The sequence below is a fragment of the Balearica regulorum genome, chromosome 10, assembly GCF_011004875.1.
Source record: "Balearica regulorum gibbericeps isolate bBalReg1 chromosome 10, bBalReg1.pri, whole genome shotgun sequence".
NCBI lineage: Eukaryota > Metazoa > Chordata > Aves > Gruiformes > Gruidae > Balearica > Balearica regulorum.
This window is the reverse complement of record NC_046193.1, coordinates 22,434,791-22,459,657: the sequence shown is the minus strand read 5'-3', so window position 1 is coordinate 22,459,657 and position 24,867 is coordinate 22,434,791. Positions and strand designations below refer to the sequence as shown.

Sequence of the window (24,867 nt, the reverse complement as noted above, 5' to 3'; positions counted from 1 at the left end):
AACGAAGGAGATAATTGTCCTCTAATTCAGTATCTCTTCAAGATCTATTCAGCAGCATATGCTGCTATTTTTACAAAACGAATCTGTTGCCAGTCTACAGAACACGTTTTGGAGTTAAGCATGAGAACCCTAAGCATTATGAAAGTAACTAAGCTCATTAGTGGCAAGAGAGGGCTTTGCTGTATTAACTGTGATGTTGCAATATCTCTGTCTAATTACCTCTTCTACTAATTAGATTTAGAGCAATTAAAAGCTCTAAAGACTTCTGAGAAGTTTTTTGAAACGACTAAATTTCAAGTAGGTGACTTTCCCTTTTGGAAGGAGCAACTTGGTGCATGCTCACTGGTGTCAGTGGCTGACTTAGATTAGTTTCCAATTAATTATTGAAGGCTGTACGTAGTCTATCACTGTTATCACTGTCCTAGTACTATATGTGTAACTTCTCTAAAGATCTGGGTGTTCTGCAAAGACTGGCAGCCATTTGGTGTTCAGTTCAGCAGAGCCAGAAACAGAAGACGTGCACACGTAGTGCTCTCATGCGGACAGACTATATTTTTCTCAGTTTAAAATAAACCATTCTGATTGAAAGCATCTGCTTTTTCTTTTTACATAACAAAAATGTTTTCCTAAATTAAAGTCTTCTAAAGTGTAAGTCTTTGCAGTCTCCTGCAGAGATTTTTTTTTTTAATCCAAAAACCAGCAGTTTAATTTACAAAAATGCGCTGTGCTTAGAAACTACCAGGATGAAATCTTACTCGTGGTCTTTTAAATTCATGGAGAAGCTTTAGCAAATGGTACTGTGGCTCTCTTGTTTTCCTTAACTAACCTAACTTTTTAGGTTTCTGTTCTATCTTGACTATAGAGTAAAGGTTAAAGCTCAAAATATACAAGGAAATGGTTAAATCAGACTAGTTTTAAACTTACTGACTGTAGTATCTGTTAGCCATTCTGAAGCTTTAGTGCTAACAAGAACTGAGCAGAGTATCTCTGTGAATGAAGATCCCATCTTTGGGTTTGAATGCTCAGAAACAGAGCTGTGTTTCCAGTGAGAGGTCAAATACTTCTCATGCCTTTTTGGAAAGAGTAGGGGCTCTGCTTGTGGTGAGAATGGCATTGGTTTTGTTAGATACTGAGCCAGAATTATGTGGTTGGTGTTGTTGAATTATGTGTTTGTTGCGCTAGGGAGATCAGAAAGCAGGATCCTTAAGAAATGTACTACTTTAGTAGTATGCTGGGAGGGTCCCATTAGATGGAGAGCACGTGGACAGAACATCGTGGTCATCAGCAAGTGGCTGAGACCATCTTTATTTCTTGTGTACTTAACAACAGTGTCATCTTTTCACTTGCTTTGGAAGAGAGAGCATCAAAAACCTCCGTGTCAATGGCTTCCCAGCCTGGAGGAATTCTGCGGCATGTTTAGGGATTCCAGTGCTCTTGCCTAGAGCTCAGACCTGTGGGCTCTTCAGCTGAGCTTAAGCCAACAACTCTGCAGCTTTAGTGCAGGATTGCTATTGGTTTACAGTGAGCTTTTAGGTAAGGTACCCAGATGTATGCTGTAGGCAAAAATCTGTGTGTGATGATGGGAGAAGAGTGAAAAGCTGTCATAGGAGCTGTTATAGCATAGATTGATCAGATGCTTTAAAAATAAGAGATGTCTTTGTGTATTAGCAGCACTTCTATTTCTTAGGCACTTCAGTTTATTTTCCTACCGATATATTCAAATGAGTGATCCAATGAGTAGTTTGGACCAGAGGTTTTTTAACAATTTTTTTTGTCAAACAATTTCTTTCTCTCATACACTTGTAATTACATTTTAAATACTCATCACTGTTGAAGGATGCAGCTTCCTCCTAGACCAGACTGACCCTCTGTCTCCCAAGTACCAGCTTTCAGTGACTTTCACTTTTGGTCCTTCCTGTGAAGGATTTGGTGAGTTAAAGGATAACGCTCTTGGCACAGTTCCTACCCGTGTGTGTATAACACTTTACAAAGTTGGTTTAGCAGCACGATGAAGAGAAATGAATATTCTACTTCTTCCCTTTGCCATCCCTTGCATGGGGAAAGCTGAGGGGCAGTAGAGAGGGCAGAAGCTGCTGGAGGTTGTTCTACAGGCCAGTATTAGAGTAACATCTGGATCTCCTAGGTCTAGGGCTAACCAGCTGGTACGTTGTATAACTCCTAAAGCATTGGAGGGTTATTTACTTTGATTTTTGTTCATTATGGAAATTATTTCTGTAATAGGAGTATTTTGGAAACCAGCACTCAGGCTGTTGGAAAAACACACACTATTGATGGTTAGCATAAGTGTTCTTTTTTTGCATCAATTTTCTGAAAGGATCCATTATTAGGATAAGTATTTGTAAGTGAATGTGAATCAGAATAGAGTAGTTAAATGTGCTGTGCACTGACCTTCTCAGCTTTGAAGCAAGCTAATAGAAGAAATCCTTAATGTATTGCAGGAATAATTTCTTGGCATTGCAGAACTGAGTTAGAGACTTTCGGTTAGAGAGAAGTACTTGATGGCTGCATTGTTACACCATATTTTGTCTGCAAGCTTGATGTTGCTCAGCAAACTAACTGGGGAAAAAAAAAAAGGCTTCACTTGACTTCTGTGGCTCTTCTGTCTCCACCTTCTGGAAGCTGATAGCAAATAATTTAAAATCAGCTTACTGAGTTAATTAACTGGAAAGCAAATGTGTTGCAAGATGCGTGTTTTGACCCCAGTTAAAGGACATCATCAGGATTTTGGTTTAGTTATTCCAAAACACTGAGTCTCGGGAACAAACAAGTGAGATGAAGATTCTCTTTAAGCCAAAACTGTCTTTTATATCATCTCTGCAGAATGTCAGACTGAAGTCAGCCAGGAGGTTAGCTGGTTTAACTACTGTGGGCATACTGTTGTAAGAGAATAGAGTAAACCTGTCATGTTCCAGGTGACCTCTTCCGAGCGTTCTTGGCATATGTTTCCAGAGGTCAAGAACTGAGAAATTCTGAGAGAACAGTATGATCGAGCACAGGTAGCGTGCTGAGGGCTGTGCCTTCAAAGAGAATAAACTGTGCCTTGCACATCAGCCCTGCAGGTGAGAAAATATAGAAGGGGAGATGGCCAGAGGGCAGTCCTTCAGAAAGGTACACTCAGGATTTGGTCTTGGGTTTGGGTGACATTTTCTTTGTGCTGTGCCATGCCTTGGGCTATTCCCTAGCCAGCGGTATTGTAATGTGGGCAAATGATCATCTTGGTTTGTCAGAGATGATTTGGAAGGTAAGAGGTCAGGTGGCAGCAGGCAGAGCCATGAGCTGTGAGTGAAAGCTTTGGAGCCTGTCGTCACGTGGTGGTTTTTCAGAATAGCCATTAGCTAGGAATTTAAGTCTTCCTCCCTGGCCATTCTCGTCCCTTTTCAGGTTGCAGCTGCTCCCTGGTGGTTGCCTGTGAAGGGAGCCAACTGGAAGCACCCTGAGGGCCCTGACTCGAATATCTCCAACAGGTAAGCCATGAATGGCCATTCAGTTATCATACGCAGTGCTTGTCAATGTACCTGTAAGCTTGCACCAGGAATGGAGGTGCGAGAAAGGGTTTTTAATTAATAACCTTCTTGCTGCTGCTTCTGCAACTATTTTGCCATCTTCTGTGTTGCGTGCAATATTCAGTGGTCGCATGGTCAGTGGCACAGTAGTATTTTAAAAGGTCTATAAGCCCATACTGAAATATGCTTCAGCATGGTTTCTATTCACATTCATGTATCAGCAGTGAAACAGTAGATCTCTAGAGGATCAGCAACTTTAGAGCATTCAGTATAGATCTGGTTTTGGAGAGGGAGACTGAATACTAGCTGCATGCATGCTCTAGGAGTCTACGTAGTGTGTCCTCCATCTGGGATTTGGAGGCCTATCTCTCTCTGGCCGCAGATGACTGAAGAGTTTTGTGTTTTTTAATGTACTCTGACTTTCTGGACTGATTGTTGTGAAAAATCAGTTGTGACTTTATCTAGAAGCTCTAAATGCTTTGGAAAACTGTACTTTTTCTTAACAGGGTATAGTTAGTGCTTTGTTTTGCTAGCATGAACCCTGAAACTTGCTGATCTGTGTCTTTATGCAATCTCTTTCCATTCACAAGTGAAACAAATTTGATGCCTAGAAAACCAAAAGGCTTCATTTTTCCCAGGTGCTTTTTGTAGATACTGCAGAACTAGCCCTGGGTTGCACATGTGGAAAGTCATTGTTCAGTTACCTACCTTACTTGAAGTGACTGTCTTCATTTGGGACCTCTTATATTGTGACTCTTGCTAGGCAGATGTCAGTGAAGTTGGGCACTAGCTGCTTTAATCAACTGGTTAAAAGTTTCAAAACTGCTGTTTGAAATCAAATCAGACTCTCTGGCCTAGATCTAGTAGATGCTGGCATGGTTTTAAGTCCTCTAAGGACAGGGCTATGTTAGTGTAACATCACCTGATGGCTGAACTGCTTAGTAACAAGTCTGTTGCCTGTTCTCCAAGGGCAATGAAAGAATTATCTGAGGCAAAAAATAGAGATAATATCAGGAGGCGTTGTTAGGGGGAGACAGAGAAATTTAGGTCACAGTCAGCAGATAAGAGTTGGAAACCTGCCATGTAAATCTAGTCTTTTAGAAGTGTGGCACAAACCTAGCTTAGTACAGCTGCCGGTGAACTTCCCGCGTGGAAGTAGTCTAATAGACCAACAGGCATACGCTGGCTTGTTAAATGAGCGGGAAGGACAAGGTAACAGGAAGTCCTCTGTATCTGTCTTCTGGAGCAGTACCCTCAGCTCTTGAAGTATCTTGATCTATTAGAGCTTGATGGGGAGGACCCTTGTGACAAGAATGACTAGGCATTGTTTCTGTCTTTTTCTGGAAAAAGATACCGGGACTGTAATGGCAATGCTGGAACCAAACCAAAGGGAAGATGGGAGTTCTTGTGTAAGCTGTGGACTGCTTGAAACACCCAAAGAAAAATACTTTTTTTTTCTGCAGTTCAGACCTTCCTGGATGCAAAAGATGATGTTGCTAACAGTACGGATTCTTTGTCATCTCATATCTCCCTCAAAAACCCCACAACTGACAGCAAAGAAAGAACCTGCAGCAAAGAGAAGAATGCACAGGGAAGTGAAGAGCAGTCGCCATTAGATCACAATGTACATCTTCCTATTGAGAATCTTGGCTTCTTGTTAAGATACTGTTAAACTAGCCTAGCAAGGAGCAGTGCTGCAGGCTTTTGGTGCCTTCCCTTGGGTCTCTGAGCACCTATGTTTCCACAGAAGCCAGTGTATTGATGGTTCTTCACTGGCTCCTGGGTGCAGCAGGTTTCTGAGGGGAGACCGTGACAAAGCACAAGAGCTGTATGTAAAAGCATGATGAAACAAATAGAACTTATTTTTTTTCCTCTTGTTTTTCTCTGTTGGCTGCATTTCCATCCAGCATCTACTAGTAGCTTGCTGTCCTCCTTTACTTTTACAGCAAAGCAGCTGTTTAATCTGATGGCTTGTGCAGTTGTTACTGAACTGTGAACTTCCTCACAGTTCTTTGTGGCCGTCTCTAAAAGAGTTTCATAAAGTCTGTGCTGTATAGCTGTGCGATTGCCTAGTTCTCCCGCTGATCTTGTCCTGTTTGTTTTGTTCTCCAGAATGGCTCATCCAGTTCTTCATGTTTCCTGGAATGATGCTGTGGCATTCTGCACGTGGGCAGGGAAACGGTTACCAACTGAGGCCGAATGGGAATACAGCTGTCGGGGGGGCCTTGAGAATAGGTACCTGTCACAAGTGTGTCCCTGAAAAATGTTTAAAAACTGGTATTTTCTAGATAAGGAAGGGTTGTGTGGGTTTTTATTATCCTCAGTGTCTCTTTCTTGTGTAGTATGCATATCTGTGGTAAATACAGCACTGACTTACTCTGAACAGGCTCCTTTAGGGAAGTGAATTTCCCTAAATACCAAATGATGTATTGTAATCTGAACTCTCTAATGGGAGGAGAACCAGAGAGCCCAAGGGAGAGGGAGATGTGACAAAATGCCAAGACCGAGGACTGCTGCTGTTGCAGGAGATGAAAGTTTTAGCAAAGGACCTTAGTGTCAAGGCCAGAAGAGTTGCAAATGAGCTTAAGTAGTCAAAAACTACATTACTGCTCGTCCTCTGGACCCACCTGTTATCTGACTGGGGCTTGGGGAAGAGGGGAGGACAAGGTGGATAACAGCTTGTGTCTTCTCCATCCTGTGTCCTGGACTGCATACTGCATGGGACAGTGGTGCCTTCCCTCCTCCCTGGGCAAATGGTCCTTGTAGAGCCCTTGCTGTTCTTGAAAACCTGCTAGATGTTGGTACAAATGGATCTGGACACCCTGGAGAGCTGTTTGTAAGGTGGAGAGGAAGGTGGGGGATGTGGTGTGTGTCTTAGTTAAAAAAACCAAAACAAACCTGAAAAAAACAAAACAAAGAGTTTGACAACTGTTCTTCTGTATGTCTTTTAACAGACTTTTCCCATGGGGCAACAAGCTTCAGCCAAAAGGTCAACATTATGCTAATATCTGGCAGGGAGTGTTCCCAACTAACAACACTGCAGAAGATGGATACAAAGGGACTGCGCCTGTAAGTGTGTCTCAAAGTGAACTAATCACATGGAAATGAACTTGGTCTTCCTAAAACTGAGGTCTGTGTTCAACACAATGACCCATAGCTGTTTTCCATTCCTGTACTCTTTCACCTTTAGATTTTTAAAGTTACAGTATATTTCACTGCAGGCTTGAGTATTGCCAAGGGACACTTGTTAAAAGCTAATTGAAAAGTAAAGGTTACTTTAATTTTAAGTTTTAGTTCCTCTCAAACTGACCTCTTTTTGCCCTTACCAGTCAGTTTATAGTCACATGCTGAAATACCTTCTGCCTGCACTTTTGGCATTATAATTTTTTGAACCCTCGTGTTTTGGGTAGTTGTTAATCATGCAATGTTTTAAAAGAACTGAAACTTCCATTTTTGGAAAGGTTGAGTCTGTTTAGTATGGCAAACAATGGCATGGAATTTTTAAGGCAATCAAGAATGTGAATGGATTATTAAATGGTAGTTCAAGTAAGTCAAAAAAGTTTCATCAGCAGAGAAGTCTGCATATGCATGAGTTGACAGCCACTCATGCCTTTCTTTGGGAAGGGGAATCTGGAAATAAGCAAAGGTTCCTAGTAAAGACAAAGGCACCTTTGGCAGACTGGTCTTCAGGGTTAAAAACCCATGTTTTATGGTGAGTGGTTTACAGAACTGGCTCTGGTGTTCCATGTCTTGTATAGGTCACTGCATTTCCTCCCAATGGGTATGGCTTGTACAACATCGTAGGTAATGCCTGGGAGTGGACGTCCGACTGGTGGGCTGTTCATCACTCAACAGAAGATGTTCACAACCCTGTAAGTATTTTAGTGGCACCACACAAACTATAGAATTTCCTCTTGCTACTCTGATCTGGTTGCTGTATGAAAACCTGCCATTCTTTGCTCCTCTCTGCTGTGTCTGGGGTGGGATGGGCTGTGTTCTGGTGAATTAGGAAGTATCACACCACAAATCATCAACACAGGAATTGTAGGGCTGTAGTGCGGTTTCAATATTTATTTTTTGTTGGACAGGCCTCCAACTGGTTAGCAGTTGAGTACTTCCAAACTGGCATCGTATTACATAAATCAAGAATTTGCCAGTGCAGTGGAATTACTTTCAAAAAAGATTTTTTGTTCATTTATGTTCCTAGAAGCTGTACTAATATTTTTTCCCTTTTCTTTTACAAATAGAAAACAAACCATCCTGAATTATCTTTATGGCTTCTACTAGCTCATTTAAAACTCAACATGTAATAAAGCTGGAGTTTGAGAAGTAGCTTACTAGGCTTTGAGAGGTGAACCTTTGTGCAGGCAGTGAAAGAAGTCCTGTGGAGTAGGCTTTGTATGTGGGGTTTCTCATGCAGTGTCTCTCAGCAGCTTTAAGTTCTAATATTTAATATTACATCTCCTTCTCTCTCATGTATCCAGGATGACTAAATCTGAGAAATGCACTGTTCTGCACTCACAGAGCTGGTTTTGATCAGACGCAGTTATCTGTAATGAGAAAACCAATTAAACCTCACGGGGCAGGAGCTATCTGTTTACTGCAGGGTTTGAGTACCCCTGTGCTGCGGTCTCACGTTATGTGCAGTCTTTCTTTGGTATGCTGGGCATAATTGCGGGCCTTTCTGGGAAGTCAGGAATTGGAAATGGCTTGAGGAACTTACTAAACTTGCTTTTGCTGTTGTGTACTTTGCAGAGGTTGACATTCTGCTGTTCTTCCAGGAGGATGTTGGTAGCACGAGAAATCAGACTCATCTTGGGGTCGAGGTTGCTCTAGATCTGTACTAGCAGTTTCATCACGCTGCTGGAGCATCTGGAGACCTCTACCCATACCAGTTACTCTGGCCAATTTCAAGTTACTTGTCCCAGTAAGATACCACTGGCTTTTCTAATGATTTCAGCTCTGTTGGACAGTGTGCTATGTACATGTTTCCAAGTAAATTAAATGTTTGGGACTGTAGCTTTTTGTTTGATTTAAAATAGGATGGACTATTCTCTAACTGTTGTTGCAGGCAGTCTTAGTGGCCTAGCAATGGCTAGAGAACCTCTTTGCCTTTGGGGTGTGGACAGTGTTGTATCTCCATCTTCTACCTTTCTCACGTATGGCACAAATTCACATGATGAGACTTGAGTGTTTTGCAGTAGTCAAAATTTCCTGCCAGCTTCTGTAATTCAGCAATAACGGGAAGCTGTATTGCATGAATTGTCTTTTGAATGTATAAACACACCTGTCATTTTCCAACGTTGACTCATGGCTTGCATACGTATACAGCTGAAATGTATATAGAACTTACACTTAGCATTCAAACTGTTTCTTTAGATTTCTTTTTTTTTTTTTTCCTGTTTGCATACTGGTTGATTAGGAAAGAAACATCTGCTGTCTTGCAATTCTGTTTCCATTCTGGGAGGTTTTATACGCAATTAAGGATAACTTTTTCCTGTACCTTATGAATGGAAACAAGGCCAGTTTAAGAGCAGTGTTTCTAAAGATGAAGTCTTGAGTAACTCACAGAATGTAAATTCAGATCAAAGTGAAGAACAATAAAACCAGCAAACTTTCCCAAGTCAGGGTAGAGTATTGATTTGATTGTAGCCCCATAAGTCAGGGGAGGAGGAGAGTGAGCCAGGCTGAGCTTTCCATTCCAGACTGTGTGGTCACCATGGTTTGTACCAGGGGAGCTTCTGCTTTACCCCTCTCGCTACTGAAGCTTCCCCTCGGTGCCTGGAACCAGTGCAGCATGAGCTGCATGTGCTGCCTTAACTGGGGCAGGGGAAAGGACCCCTCGCCCGCCCGCACCCTTTGGGACACGTAGCATTGGTGGCCCTGGGAAAGAACACGGCTCTGGCAGCTGGTAGCACACTGCAACCGTCCCTCCTCTTCTTCACTTGTTTCTCGGTCTGGCAGCTACTTCAGTGTTGGCTGCTTGTTTGGACAGTGACATCTCGGGGCAGGGAAAAGTGCACAGCCCCCTGAAGTCTTCTTCCCTAGCAAGGAGTGGCGAGACTGGGAAGCAAAAATAGAGTAACTAGGCCAAGTCTGGAGAATAAAAACACTTTTGATGATCGGTGTGTGTATATATTCAACCTAAGTCATGGATCTTAGGCCTATGACACCTGGATATGTTCTGGAGTTTGTGTTGGTTTTTGTAGGTTAGCATGAGGCACCGTGCATTGTTTGTTTGAACAGGTATCTCTTACAAGCTCTGTGTCATCACTGGCAAAGTCTTAGAGCTTTTTTTGGTGTAAGATGACTGGCTTTTGTACGTGAAAGGCACGAAACAACTCATTTATGTGGAAGTTACTGTGGTAATAATGGCAAGAACCTCCAGGAGTCTTCATCAAACTGTAGCTTTCAGCTAATTCATTCCCTGCCATTGGTGCTAGTGAACTTTCTTACTTTGTTTTAAAAAGAAAATAGATTTCTCTGTCAGCATCAACCTTGCTTGCTTGTCCAAACTGCATGAAATCCAGGTAGCTAGTATTGTGTATTTTGCTGCTGAACTACAGCTATTGTGGTATGACGCTTGCAAAAAATCCTTTTTCTTTTTTTTTTTCTCTTTTTAGTATTGCAGTGGGGTACCCTCATTAGAATGACTTATGTAAATGAGATGCTTTCATGTTTATAATGTCAATGCAACAGTGCTTTGGTGTTGATGAGAAACAAGTCTTGTATGACTCTTGCTCTCTTAAGTGGCTCTGAGTTTGCTTAGGTTTTTAAATTTGGCACAAACATTTTGCAGGTATTTCAGAAAGCTTTTAAAAAATTAGGTGTAACCAATGATGCTTCCAGTTTCGTAGTTTCTTTTTTTTTTTTTTTCAGTTGTCAGAATCTAGTGTCCGAGGCAGAGCACTTCAAAGTGAATTCCAAGGTTTTTTTTCTGATTAAATGGATAGGGAAACTGAACCTCATAATGTGAAAAGGTGTCCCAAAATAGCCAGGCTGCAGTATCTTCTGAGACATTAAAAATGATTAGCACCATATCTTTCAGAGCCAATCTCTTAAGTCTCTCCAGAGTACAAGTCAGCGTAACCTATATATAGGATGTGTTCTTTCTGCCTAAAAGACTAGGAATTCTTCTAGGGGGTCAGAGCTTAGTGGAAGTTTTTTAACTTAGTTTAACACTTGAAATCTTCAAAGCAGTTTTCTAGAACTGGAGAGATTTTGGGTATACTGTGGCTTGGTTACAAGGAAGGTATGAAACATTGCACATAGCTTTTTGATTTTGGTGTGTGGTTTTTTTTTTTTAGTTGATTGGCTTGCATTCACAATTACCAAGAGCAAAAGTACACTGGGGCACCTGACAGTGTTTTGTGAGTTGTTTGCTACTTTTTAAGGTATTAGATTTAAATTATGCTCTAACAATGGAACAAACAATGTTCTTCCTCCCCTTTGCCAGGTGCGGGACCTGTGCAGGTAAGTATTGAAGCCAAATAACCAAACTTGAAAGGTTTTTATGCAGCTCAAGAAGTGTACAGAGTGCAGAGCTTGGCAGTTCCAAGCTCTGTAGTGCCAGAAGACTGTTAGCAGTCGTGGGGTTTGGGGAGTGCAGCCAGAGCTCTCAAGATTAGTAGTACTGAAAGGCGTCATAGTATGTTAGGGATGTCACTTTTAAGAGCAAAGCATTAGTATAACTGAAGATTTGTTTGTACAGACCTTTCTTTATGAATTTAATTAGACACTTCTACAACTAAAAGTCTCTTCAGCTGTTCTAGTCCAGACACTGATGTGTTTAGTAAAAGTGGCTCAGTCAAAACCAAGGGAGCAAGTGGCTTTTACTTTGAATCCCACTTCTGATCAGGTTTGTGTAGTGAGCTGCAAATGTCTCTGACTTAAGCAAATGCAAGTCTCCCCATTTTAGAAGCATACATGATCAGGGAGATTAGCGTACTGTAGACTGGCTGTGAAAGCAAATAAACAGTATTGTATTTGGAGGGGGGTTAAGTAACAAATTGTATATAGTGAGTGACCTTGCTTGTCATCTGGGTCACACTGAATGGCCCCTTGATTTCATGTGAGGTAATGGGCTTGTTACTCTCCCGGAAAAAAATGGGAAGCATCTAAGCCAGACATGTTCACTTAGTGCAGCTGGATAGTCCAGTGGGAATCTTGTATATCAGGAATCCAGAACAGAAACCAGAATAAGCCAAATCTAAAATTGCTGTCTGTAGAAAACACTTTCATGTGGAAATGGAAATCACTTCTAAATTTTCTGCATTTCAAGTGGAATAGTGTGGCTCAGTTGTGACCTGTTCTTCTACCTCACCTCTCAGCATAGCTCTTGTCTGTGTGCTGTGTTCACTAACCACTAAAGCCTTTCTGAGCAGAGCTTTGTTGGGCATTTAGATTTAGGGTGCCAGACTTACCTACCATGGCCATTCTCCGGCACACATCGTGCCTGCTGGGGCTCCTTTCCGAAGGGATTCTTCACTTGAGCAAGTGCCAGGAGATTGAGGTGCTAGCTGTCTTCCCTCTGTTCTCTGAAATGATTGTGCTTGTGCTTGTGCTTGAAGATATGTTGGAAGTGCACTGAATGGGGCCACATAGCTGTACAAAGCATGTCTGTATCATGTAGGTGAAGTGGTTTTTTTGTGGTCAAACTCAGTTTGGAGGGAATTATAAACTCTGCTTGAGAAAAATGTAAAACTGGTACTTCAACTCTTCCGGTACTGGCAGTGAGGAAAAGTCAGAGCACTGCTGCTGCCAGAAATATGTGCTTCTGGGCTGATTTTTCTCATCAGTGGGGAAAAAAAATCCCCCCCAAAAAATCACAAAAAACATACCTTTAGTACATCTTGCAGCTACTATTTGGTGCACAAGGGCAGGACTAGGGTTTCTTTTTTTGTTTGTAAGATGTAAATGCACACAGTAGCCAAGCGTGCGTGTGAGATCAATGAAACCACAATCCCCTTATGGGCCCGTTCCAGTTGTGGTGACTTCTGGCTCAGATCTCTATATACAGCTCAGAGTTTCTTATGACCTGCAGTTCTCTGAAAACTGATTTAGCTCAAACCAAATTGCCCACATGGCTGACTGTGCACAGAAAATTATGATGCAACTTCAGAAAGTGTTTGCTTGACATAATGAAGGAAATGCAACTTTCTTTTTCATTTAAAAAAAACCTATGATGTATTTTAATAACTCTTCAAAAAATAATCGTACTTAAGCTTTGGTAATTGAATGCACAGGCATTTGTAATTATGGAATCAGACTATAATGTCTGTTACAACATGTACTACAAAATAAACTTGCCACTATACGGTAAATTCTGTTCTTCAAGTCTGGGATCAAAGTCTGGGCAGCTCTGGCTCTTTACATGTGGACAGCAAATGTCCTTCTGCTTCAGTACCAGGTGGTGCACTTCTCTAGATAATAGCATAAACCAATATTGTTTGATGGAAAAAAGATTTGCTTGTTTAATCAAATGCCACCTTAATTGCCATGCTCTGATTAGTTTTTATTGTGGGTAAGCATAATCAAAGCAGGTTTCCCTTATCTATAAGGAAGATACAAGCATGAGCAAATACTAAAATTGCAGGCTTTCTCCTTTTTAAATTACAGTAAAAGTGTGATATTGAGCGGTAACATTGTCTGGCCAAAGTCAGATAGTGTTAGGACTCTGTTACTTTCCCAAGCAGGTTAAATGAATGCATTATTCTAGAAAAACTATTGGCTGGGGGGATGCTGTACCTGAAGTCTGTGGAGTTCTGTGGAAGACAAAACAGTGAAGTTTTTAGGGGTTTGGTTGGCTGTTTTTCAGCACTCTAAGCAGCCAGTGCTCACAGGAATGAGTTTACATTTCTACATCTGCAGATGTAAAGGACTGCTGCCGGTCTCTGTAAAACAAGAGGAAGTTGAAGCAAATGATGTTGGTAGGAGAAAGACCACCCAGAGAAAAGGACTCTGGTCGGAAGGGCATATATGGAACTCTTGTGTACAGCCTCAGAAGCAGGGTGGTGCTAGTAAGGGACAGCTAGCTCTTAACACCTTTGAAGAAATGGAAATATCTTGCTCCAGTTTATCTACAGGGACTTGGCTTCTTCCTTTAGCCCAGTTTAGAGCTGGGAGCGGGGCCTTGTTTTGGATAACAAAGAGAGTTCATGCTACAGGTAGTCCAAGGAGCTGCAGCACCCTTCTACCTACCTGGACAAAATCGTTCAACTTCAGATGCTAAGGAAATAGAATCCAGGTGGCTCCTTCCTGCATGGGACATGTTTGAGGTTTCTTCAGGAAGGCTGGGGTAGGGAAAGGGCTATAAAAATAAGACACGAGGCAGTACAGGGGAAGGACAGCCGCTTGCCGTGAGCTTTACTGCAGTGGCTGAGCTGTGAACTCACTGGGAGCGGTGGTGGGCTCCTGAAGTTCAGGAATGCACGTACAGCCCTTGGCTGCTGGGATGCTGGCAAATCATCTGGGGGGCTTGAAGTCTTCTGTCTGTCGCACTAAGTAGGGGGTTGCACAGGGGGTTGCACACAGTGCTTGATTCTAACACCACGTTCTTCTCAGGTAGATAAACCTGTGATACAAAAGTACAAAACCGTGTAAATGGGGACGGGGATGCTCATCAGTCTGGCATAAGAATGGCTTTTTCACTTAATTTTGGTTGCTTTTGGATCAGCCCATGTGGCTTTGCTAGGGACCTCGGTGATGTGGTGCCTTTCATAGAGCTCCACGCTGAATGAAAGCATCATTGCTCCCTGCTATGTTCAGTGTTGTGCTTCTAACTTTAACTCCACAACAGCCTTCAAATGAGACTCAGAGTTTCTGTAAGCTGCATTTTTAACACTAGGAAGGAGAACTGAATTCACTGTGTCCTACCTTTGAGGGTCTGTGGTTCCTTTTTTCTTTACCTCCCTTGAGAGCAGTCACGAGGTGAGAAAGGTACCAGTCTGCATAAAGTTCTTGTGCATTTGATTTTGTACGTATGTAAGTAGCTGCTATAGGGAAATCTGGTCATCTCAACTTCCTTTTATTGCTTCCTTTACTAAACTGCAGAGCAAGACAGGGAAATATCAACACAAAGAGAATTAAATGTAGCCCATAGAGAGCTGTCAAACACACGGTGATTGCTTCTCCAGCTAATGTCTAGCAATTTTCTCCTTTTCAGGGAACTTTGCCAGTTGTTTTATGATAAACTCTTTACCTTCAGTGATTTTAAAGAAATATCTCTCAAGAGGGTAATGTTTTGTAATAGAATAGATTATTGGAGAATACTGTATCAGATTTGTGCAGGCAGTAAAGTGTTTCTGTGCTATAATCCTGCTTCAGAGGCTGGGGGCGGGGGGTGGTGTCAATTTAACTTGTTCATTGTTACCAAATAACCTTCGATGCTCAATTTTTGCCTGGTAGAAGATATTTGTAGTTAACAAAAAGAGCTTATGCAATTGCCATTTTTTGGTTCACGTGCTTCTTCAGTATATGCTATCCCTTTATAATTGCTGAAACATATGATAGTCTTACAAATGGACAATAAACCTTCTAATCCTAAAGTAGCATGCTCCTCTTAGTTTATAAAAGTTACTGTGGAGCTAATAGCAAAGATTGCTCTGTATTTGAACTTCAGTTTTTAATGGGAAATCCTGCTCAGACAGCTCCATTGTTCCCTGTTTTATCTTGTTCTCATGTAGCTTTTTTTAGGCCAGTTTTCTTGTGGCTGGCTCTACCCTGGCTTCCCTTAAAATGAGATTAACAGGCTGTTTGAGTTGATTGTGCTTGTTAGTGGCTTCTCTTAGAGTGGGGCTCAGTGCATCCTCATGCAAGTTTTGCGAAAACAATTCCCAGAGACCGTGGAAGTGGAGTGAGCCTGTCTGTGGAGGAGCACCCTGCCTGGGAAATGAGCCAACGCTGCCTGTGGGTGCAGTTTTCCATCAGTATTTGCAGGGTATTAAATGCAGTAGTAGGCTAACTTTTTTTTTTTGCTTATCTTATAAAATTTTCCAATAAGTGTGAAACCACTGAAGTTTATGGTAAGCTGTCAATAAGAAGACTCTCAAAGCAGTCAGACTCAGTGGATGCAGTCAGTAGCTTCTATAGTACCAGCATGAACTTTCATGGTTTGCTTACAGTCCCCATGACTTAATTCAGCGTTACAAATGCTTGTCTTGAAGTTCCAGAAGAATCATCACACCTCTGGTAAAGGAGGAGCTGGGTGGGAGACAACTGTATCCCTTGATGCAGCGTAGGACAGTGTGGTGACCAGGTGTAACCAAACTGGTGAAATTTAGTGGGCATGGAAAAACTGGAGCGGTGTCATTCACTGTGAAATCCCCTCTTTAGGAACCCGCTTTTTAAAGGGAAATTATTCCTGGGTTCAGGAGATACTACAGCAGTGAAATTTTTCTTTTATATTGGTCAAGGTGGTGCTAAGGCTTTGCAGAAAGCACAGCGCCCTTCAGATACTTCCAGGATAAATGGCTGGCTGTTGGGCAGGAGGAGACAAAATAATTGGCAGAATTTCTTTTTCAGCAGTTGTCTGATTTTAACCTATTATGGTACTTTTTGATGGTACTATTTTATATCATTTACATGTTCTGTAGCAATGAATTATTTTTTTCTTAACTGCTAAAAACTTTCTTGTGATCTATATTTATTGATATAGGTAATGGTCTTAGCAGAAAATGCAGGGATTTGGAGAATGTCACAGCTTTTTTTTTTCCCCCTGTATTCCACAAATTCTTCTGATAAATTCAGTCTGTATTTCTAGGCAAAACCATATACAACCTACCAACCAGTGAAGAAGCAACAGCTTGTACCTCAAGTTAAGTGAAAAATTCTTTATTGGAAGCTTATACATGATAAAATGTTTTTTGTTGCACATTAGTGTAACGTGCAGAAATACAAACATATGAAAACTGGGTTTCTTACAACTTTGAGAGGCTTGTTAGTTATAATACTAACTTCTAGGCTAGGCTTGCCAGTTAACTAATAAACCACAATTTCTTTTCTTTATCTTGTTTGTCACTTCTGTAAGACAGATATTCTCGTGGCTCCTTCCTAAAAGTAGTTTCTCAATGCATGTAAGAATATTTGGTATCGAGAGTGGAAACATAAAGTATAGCAGTAGTTACTATTGCGCTCATCTAAGACTTAGAGACTTTCACAGCTATTGGAATGAAGTGGGAGAATTGCTCGCCTGTGTAATAAATATGCATCAAAGCAAGCAAAAGAGTGTGTTCTCAAGGAAGCCCAGCTTTCTCCTTGAACTAATAGGCCATCCTTTGGAGTTGGAATTGAAAAAGAACAGAGAAATAACCTCGTTTAAATCAATTCCAGGGCCAATTTCATAAGCGCTTCAAATAAATCACGTACTGCAAATGTACACGCAATTACAAAATTGTTGCTCCTAAGTGCAGTGCTTTCTGCAGACCTCTTTAGCTGTCATGATCCTGCATAATAACGAATTTAGTACGTAGTGACTGGGGGATGGTACGGAATGTCTTGCTGCACTGTCACTAACGTGTTTCAGGCTGGATTTTGGACCAGACATTGGGGATTACAGCCCCTTGTGGCAGCTGCACTTAGAGAAGTGGAAGTTGTCCGTGCTGCTTTTGGAGGCTCACAGGCTTCTGTGTGTGTTTCATAGAAGTGGAACTGATGAGAATCAGATTTCATTACATGTGCAGGGCAGTCTGTGAAATTACTAATGTCTCATTAGGAAAGGGCTGAAACCACAGAAACCGATCTGTTTTCAAAGATCATTATTTTCTCATGATTGCCACTGTCCTTTTTACAGCATATTATTGGGTGCTTTACAAAGCACAAGGCACTCTTGGCCAGTGGGCAGAACTCCAATGTTAAATACTTGCAGCAGTGGAGGGAGAACAATTACTCTCACCTGTCTGCAAGTCTTTTACAACATAATTATTCCAAGCTTTCTGGTTGAGACAGACACAGCAGAAATTTGTTTACTTTGAATATTTATGACTGCTCCTTGTCCACCTCCCTGTTCTTACACCTTTTTACTTTCACCCTGTAATTGGCAATTGTTCTTTCTTGAATACTAATCAGCGTCCTGTGTCCTCTCCTCTGCAGAAAGGGCCCTTGTCAGGGACGGACAGAGTGAAGAAGGGTGGATCCTACATGTGCCATAAGGTAATGTGGAAAGGCCTGTCGTGTTTCATATTGATCTTTCCTCTGAAAGTACTTGACAATCGAATGATCTTCTGACAGAGTTTCCTGGCAGCCTGGGTGCTTGTTCAGGGGTTTCATGCAGTTTAAGGAAGAGAAATGCCTCATGTTCATAAGGAATTCTTGGTTAGCTCGGAATTAAACCAAACTGCTTTACCCAGTATGTTTTTTTTTAGATGTAGAAGTTAAAATTGATGTATGCCTCTAATGTTATTTCATTATAGAGCTTGAGTCATACTTGCAAAAGTATGGATGGGACTCTTTTAGTTTTAGAATGACCGTCAAGCCAGAAAGGATATCAGGTGTTTGCAGAAAGATTGCTGGGAGACAAATGTTTTGGCTTAGTTGATAGCAGACCTGAAATTCTTTCTGAAAAGTCTGGATACCACCACAGGGCAATAGCTGGTCATGGCATAAATCATGTTTTAAACTCTGTTCACACCGTGCTGGAAAAAATGCTCATTGTAGATCTCCTTTTTCATTAAAGCTGTGCTGTTCTTTTTCCCTTTCAAAGCCTGTAGCTGGCAAATCATTCTCATAATTAGATTAAATTTTCTGCAGTGAGATCCCATTTTCTACACTGATTTCCTTCTTAGGTGAAATCAATGTCAAATGTTAATTAGCAGTTTTGATTAAATTAACACTGGCATAGACCCTTCTTCAGTGAAGAATAATGTGACCCATTTTAAAGGCTTGTGAGGATTCTAGTCTGTCCTAGTCTCTTTTGTAGGTGATAAAACTAGGCTGTGTATCAAGACAAAAACCTCACTGAATCTTGTTAGTACAAGGGCTCTTTATTAGGTGTCTAAAAATCTATTCAGGCTAATCTACCTATTCTACTGCTGTTCTACCTCTCCGAGTTGACAACGGCTAAAGTTTGCACCTTGTACATGTACTTTTATTTTCAAAATAGTTCACCTTCTGAGTCCCATAGTGCAGCATTGAGGTTTGGGGCAGAGCTCTGCGGTGTGAGATGGCAGCAGCGTGCACCGCTCCCTGGTTGCGCTGCTTTGGGGAGAGCTGCCATTTGCATCTCCTTGGATGGAGATACTGTCAACTCAGAGAAAACATCAGTGACCCGCTGCCTCTGCGGGGATGGCAGGGCTCACCATGCTGCTCCCGTGATGACAGACGGTCTGTCCGCACCTCGTGGTTGTACAGATTCATTTGTTTAGTAGCTGTGCCCAAACTCCTGAAGTTTAAAGGACAAAACCTATCCTTTCCTCTCTGCTTCCTCCATTCCCCACCCCACAGAAAAGTGGGGGAAGAAAAAGAAGTGTGTGTCTCTAACCCAGCCATCCCAGAAGTCTGGTTTGGAGCCTGACCACGTGCAGTGTAACCAGCTTGAATGAACGGGGTGCGCTTTTTTTTTTTTTTGACAGAGGCCAGGAGCCTGTAGCGGGAGGAGATGGGAGGGAGGATGGGAACAGAAAGCCTGAGCCACATCTTCTGAAGTAGCAGCAAAGTGAGGCAGAACTTGGATGGATTGTACAGGAGTTGCTGCATAAACGCACGGTCTGCTACCCCAGCGCTTTATTAGTGATGTTACCAGTGTGACTGTCATCCTGTGCCTCGAAGGAGAACTGCTGCTGGGCTGTCAGTCTAACTTCATGTAGCAAACTGCTTAAACCGGTTTGTTCTGCGCTTTGGAAACCACTGTTCCTAACGTCGATAACTGAGAATCTATAGCACTGAGTGTGGCACAGGTTTTTCTGTTTTCAAGGAGCGTAAGTTTATTAATGTGCACCAAGGCATGGCCAAATCTGTACAGCCAGACAGCGTCCAAAACATGTTACAGACCGGTGTTTATACCTGGCTGTAAAGACATCTGACCTTCTCCTGTTTAGATTCATTTGGTTGGGTGTAAGTTAACGGCCATTCTCAAAATAACTTGTACAAAGCACCCTGCAGCAGTCCTTTTCTGAATCCTTTAAGATGACATTTTTGATCTAATTTGTCTATCACAGAAATATCAAATCCTGAAAGCACAAGACCAAACAACACTGGGAACAAAAGCGCAGAGATATTTCCCACCGACACACATCAGTGGCATCAAATGGCTGTATCTGGGTGCGAGGACAAGTTCTGTGATAAAATCTTGTGCTTTTCTCACTTAAAGAAATGGAACAGCAATGATGGTTCCTCCTTTTTGTTTTTTTGAGAGGCAGCTGCTGTGTGATTGCAGCCCGTTCTGGAAGAGCACAGTGTTCAAAGCTGTCTACTAGGGATATCTGAAATGCAATTGAATCATTTTATCGGTGGCTTAATGTTAAATGTAAATGTTTTTATAGCCTCCAGTCCAGATCATATCTTGATCATAAATATCCCTAGAATGCTAGCCATAGGAGTACTGGGAAGGAGTTTGTCTCCAGTTATTCCTTTCTTGCTGCATCTCATTCAGCGAAATGCTTTTGGTGGGTTCCAGTACCTCCTCGTTTCCTGTTGTCCCTTAGAATACCGATACATGGATCGAGACACCAAGATGCTTTCTCTTCCTCTGAGCAGCTTTTTCCCAGAGCGAGATATATTATTAGCTGACACTCGTGTTATCAGACACTTTACCATTCAAACTATCTTTTGTATCAGCCACAATTGATCTGTTTCTTATTTCTGACACAGTGATTTTGATCTGAATCGGTTCATTGATCTTTCCAACAGCATTTGAAACATTTTGCTATATTAATCTAACAAACTTTTGCCTAAGGAAACACAAGCTGTGATATGCTCTGAAGTTCTCTTCCCCTCTTCCTCTCCAGTCTTACTGCTACAGATATCGCTGTGCAGCCCGTAGTCAAAACACTCCTGACAGCTCTGCTTCAAATCTGGGATTCCGCTGCGCGGCAGACACCTTGCCAGAGCTACGGTGACCAGTGGGCTGTCGCACCGAGACAAGAAAGGCTGAATTTCACCCAAGACTGAAGACACATGTGGAGTGTCACTTCTGATGACACACGATGGAAAAATCGAATGCTTGCACTTCCTGCCAGGGGTAAAAAAAAAAAAATCCAATACTACTCAACATTGCTTGAAGAACGTTGATATATTTATCTCTGGTGAAGTTGGCCTGGACTTTTATCCTGACTAAGCTTTTTATCAGTTAATTCTGTTGGGTTTAGCAAGACTATTCTGGAGTTAATAGGACAAAACTGAACAGAAACATGCCGATGGGGTTTTAAAAGCTTAATTCTCTTTAATAGCTCCTCTAGAAAAGATCTTTATTAAATTTCTGTATAGTTTGAATTTCTACACTCAAATCCCATAAACAAGGACTTTTATAAACTTCTAGACAGCTTTAAAAGAAAATTGAAGGAGCTAAGAAGACGTGAGGACCGGCAGACAGACAGCTAGCCCTACAGGTGGTTAATGCAGCCCTTGTATCATGTTCCTGTTGTAGTGAAAATTTGGTCCAGAAGCGTGCTTTTTATGGTGAGGTACCTGCTCCTCTTTCTAAAGTGCCTTCTGCAACTGAGGGATGAAATCCTCAGGGTGATGATTATCAGAAGTGTTGTACACATTTGAATAAAATTTCAACCATTTCTTTATGCTGAAGACTTTTATTGATGGAAAAACACTGGCAATTTCCTTTGAATTTCTCTTGGATGTGGTGTAGGCTTATTTTGGGGACTTGCAAATTGCAAAAATGGCATCATTAGAAACTGAATCTAGCAAATGGTTCTGCTTGAATAAAAGACCATAAAAGTGAAAATATGGCAGATGTACCCATGAGCCCCAAGGCCTAATAAGGTAAATTTTCAAACTGATTTTAAAAAAAAAAAAAAAAAATCAATCCCCCTTCAGAGGAGAAGAATTTTAGCAAGGAGGAAGGGGAATGGGAATGACAGCTACCTCATTTTGGGATTGGAATGTATTTCAGGCCTTTCACAAAGTGTTTTGCACTGTCCCTCACTCTAGGACATGGTATCCATTAATATTTCTGGGCCAGGCCATTGCTTCCTCTCAGTGGAGACTGACCCAGGCCTCTCCCACGCAGTAAGCTCCACACCAGAATGGCTGTCCTCACAAATGTGTCACCTGTGTGTGTAAAACAGGGATTGAACTTGGTCATCTTGTCAGCTGCTTTCAGACCCGACAGTGAAAAATGGGGTGGATTAACAGTTTTGCATCAATGCCGGTCTTTCCCAGCGCTGTCTGTTCTGTAGTAAGTTGGGTTTGGGTTTAATACAATTGGGGTTAATATAAATCCATCGCTGCCAGCTCCATCTCTGCTCAGCATCTCATGTTGAAAGGAAGATGCTGCGGAATGTCCGAGGAGCCCTTCAACAAAACCCAGCCTCCAGCAGGGGGTAAAGGTAATTCTAGCACGCAGAAAAAAAATTTCCAGAATCCTCCTCTATGACTTGGCACTCACATAAGCGTAGTAAAAGCTGTGGTAAATATTTAGTGTAGTAAAAACTGCATTAGCAGCATTAAATGTTTAATTAAAATCTATGCATTAAACCCATCTATTTTACTGAGAGTAGTAAGAAAAGGTTCTCTCTTTATTTCTATCCTAAAAAGCATGTGTCTGCCACCAGAAGGAATATACCTTATAAGGTTTTGCCTAGAGTCAGTTTTGGGGTTTATTCTGGAAAAAAAAACCTTGAAAAAATTACACACAATTCCATATATTGGAAAATTCTTATGACTTTATTGAAATAAATGGCTTCATGATGCCACACCATCAGGTATATGTCAGTCAGTACTCCTTGTGCTGTGAGTGGCACATAGAGGAAACCGTTCCCGTCCTTCTGTGGAGATGGTGGGATGTGTCCCATTCGTGCTGGTTTTGTTTGCATAATGGTTACTGTATTTTATTACAAGATCTTTCATTAAACATCCTTGAATTAATCTGATCAGATTTCAAGGGGAAAGTAAATCTCCAAACTTTTGAGTGTTGACTGTTGAAATATTGATACTCGTTCCTGCACTTTGAGAGCAGAAAGGAGGAGGGAGGATTACACAGAGCTCACAGATTTGCTGTGCAAGAGCCCCCTGAACTGTGAAGTGGTAGAGCAGGACTCTATGAAGCTGAAAGGCATCCAAAGGAAAAAGCAAACAGAAATGCAGCAGGTAGAAACAAAGGTCTGTTGTCTTTTTTTAGTTGCTTGTAAGATTTTTTTTTTCTTTTTAGTAGGATTTTGCTCCGCACCCACAGATAGCTGTAGTGCTAAGGCACAGTGAAGTATAAAGCGCACGCTATATGGTAAAAGGCCATTAACATCTGCCACAATGGCTTAGAACTCCGTGACAACGTATTATTTCACGTTCTTGCAAGGCCTTTATAATGTGGCTGGCTGTTTTCAGCAGTACAACGCTCACTGTTCTGTGCTGTGGAAGTTTGTTCTGACCAGGTAACTGATACTCAGGTCACTTGCTAGAAACGGCCTCAGCTGGCTGGGACTGAGAGGGTAGCGTTGCACAGAGACAGAAGGCTCGGCTGTGTTCTCTGGTTTAAGGCTGGTGATGCGAGGACTAGATATTGCTAATGCTGCTTGGGGGTTTGTGTTTTGGGGTTATTTTTTTTTTTTAATCTGCACTTCCTTAACTACTTAAAATCATGCCAAGTACGTATTCATAACAGGAAGCTAACAAACAGTGCTGTCGTCTTGAAAACCCATCTAATCTTGAGGAAGAGGAATACAGATGGTATGAAACTAGTCCTGAAACTTTTTCCAGGAGGGAAAGGAAGTAGATTGGATCATCCACTCCCAGTCCTGCAGGCTCAAAGTGGCTGGCACAGTGCCCTTTGGGGGAAGACAACCAGATAAGCCTCTTAATAGGACAAGAGAGCTTGCAACCCAAGCTCCACTCTGGGATCTAGTGCAGCATGTGTTCAGAATTATGGGACCTGGAGAACTTTTCTGTAGAAGCAGGCAGCCTTAACCGAATGAGGAATAAAGTTAATGGCCACTCAGCTTGTAAATTACTTTTCACAAGCAGCTGAAATCCTTTGGAAGCTTTCTGTGCTCACAGAAGTGACACTTAATCATCAACCTGAAGAAAAAATCACGTGGTAATGTTTATCTTAAACTAAACCCACAGCCATAAGTAAATCTCAACACCAGTTCAAAACAGAAGCACAAAGATATATACTAAATGAGGAAAAGCTAAACCGAGGTTTATCTAGGAACTACACATAACCCCAAAGATGTTTGTTTAGCAAATAGTAAAATAATAGCAGCAAAATATCCTTTGTCCCTCGTCAGTATCAGGTTCATCTTTCAGGTCCAAATCAAAGTTGTCTCTTATTTAGAAAAAAAGTTGTCAAAGTGCCCCAGAAGAGCTGATCCCCCCCCAAGATGCACTACCTTGTGTGTGTACGTTTTGTCAAAGGTTATGAACAAAGATCAAACTGTACAGAGCAAACAGCCCAGGGGCTTGTGCCACTGATGCAGCACTGTGGCACAACTGTAACAGTAGCACTGCAGTTTATCTGTCTTGTGTATCAAAGCTGGGGGAAATGCAAAACAAGCCTGTTGTTTGAAACTTCCTTAATTTGATTGTTCTAGAAAACAAGTGAAGTAACGTGCAGTTGCAGAACATACCCCATCCGGGAAGCTCTCTCGTGGATCCCTGGTGCAAGGAGACACTCAATAAGCGGTGTGCCCACATTAGATCTGTACAAGCACGATGAAAAGAGGCAATGACCTTCTCCCTCTGCTGGGAAAGGACAGGCCTTGCCCAATACTGTCTGGCTCTGCAGGAGACAAATCAGTTAGTAGCTGAAAGGAACAGAATGCTCACGCATCTGCCGGTCGTTCAACAATGTAAAATGAGAAATTATTGTTGTTCAGATGTACTTTTCTATTTCCTACTTTAATCTATTTCAGAAGTCAGAATAGCAGCATCGTACTGCTTTAGACTGCAGAGTCTGAATTTGCTTCCTGAGTGTGTAATAATAGTGCTGGCAAGTAACGTGGAAGTGCTGCTTGCTATTACTGCAGAAATCTTGTTAGATGAGCCATGAGGTAGCGATGGTTTAAAAAAGATGGGATGATTGTGCCTCTCAGAGCCTGCAGCACTGTGCTGTTCACACAAAAGCTAAATGGCAATGAAATTGAACTAGTCACTTAATGCCAGATTTTGGCAAGCAGTTAGACATGACAAGATGGAAAAAGGGGGGGCCAAGCATTTCATCTAATCTTTCTGGGCAAGATTT

At 41.7% G+C, this 24,867-nt stretch overlaps 1 protein-coding gene across 2 annotated transcripts in view; it reads left to right on the top strand.

Annotated features, from left to right (window-relative positions):
• The window catches only part of SUMF1 (sulfatase modifying factor 1), a 36,872-nt gene extending 15,622 nt beyond the window's left edge, over positions 1-21,250 (top strand). Inside the window, exons 4-10 of one of the 2 annotated variants that reach the window (XM_075762503.1) lie at positions 3,403-3,485; positions 5,637-5,759; positions 6,479-6,593; positions 7,283-7,396; positions 16,285-16,343; positions 17,617-17,672; positions 20,465-21,250. In XM_075762503.1, the coding sequence (XP_075618618.1) occupies positions 3,403-3,485; positions 5,637-5,759; positions 6,479-6,593; positions 7,283-7,396; positions 16,285-16,343; positions 17,617-17,671 (549 nt within the window). In that variant the 3' untranslated portion in view covers position 17,672; positions 20,465-21,250. Of the gene's footprint in view, positions 1-3,402; positions 3,486-5,636; positions 5,760-6,478; positions 6,594-7,282; positions 7,397-16,284; positions 16,344-17,612; positions 17,673-20,464 lie in introns of both variants that reach the window. The other variant, XM_075762502.1, reaches the window with a different exon arrangement.
• The last annotated feature ends 3,617 nt before the right edge of the window (positions 21,251-24,867 follow it).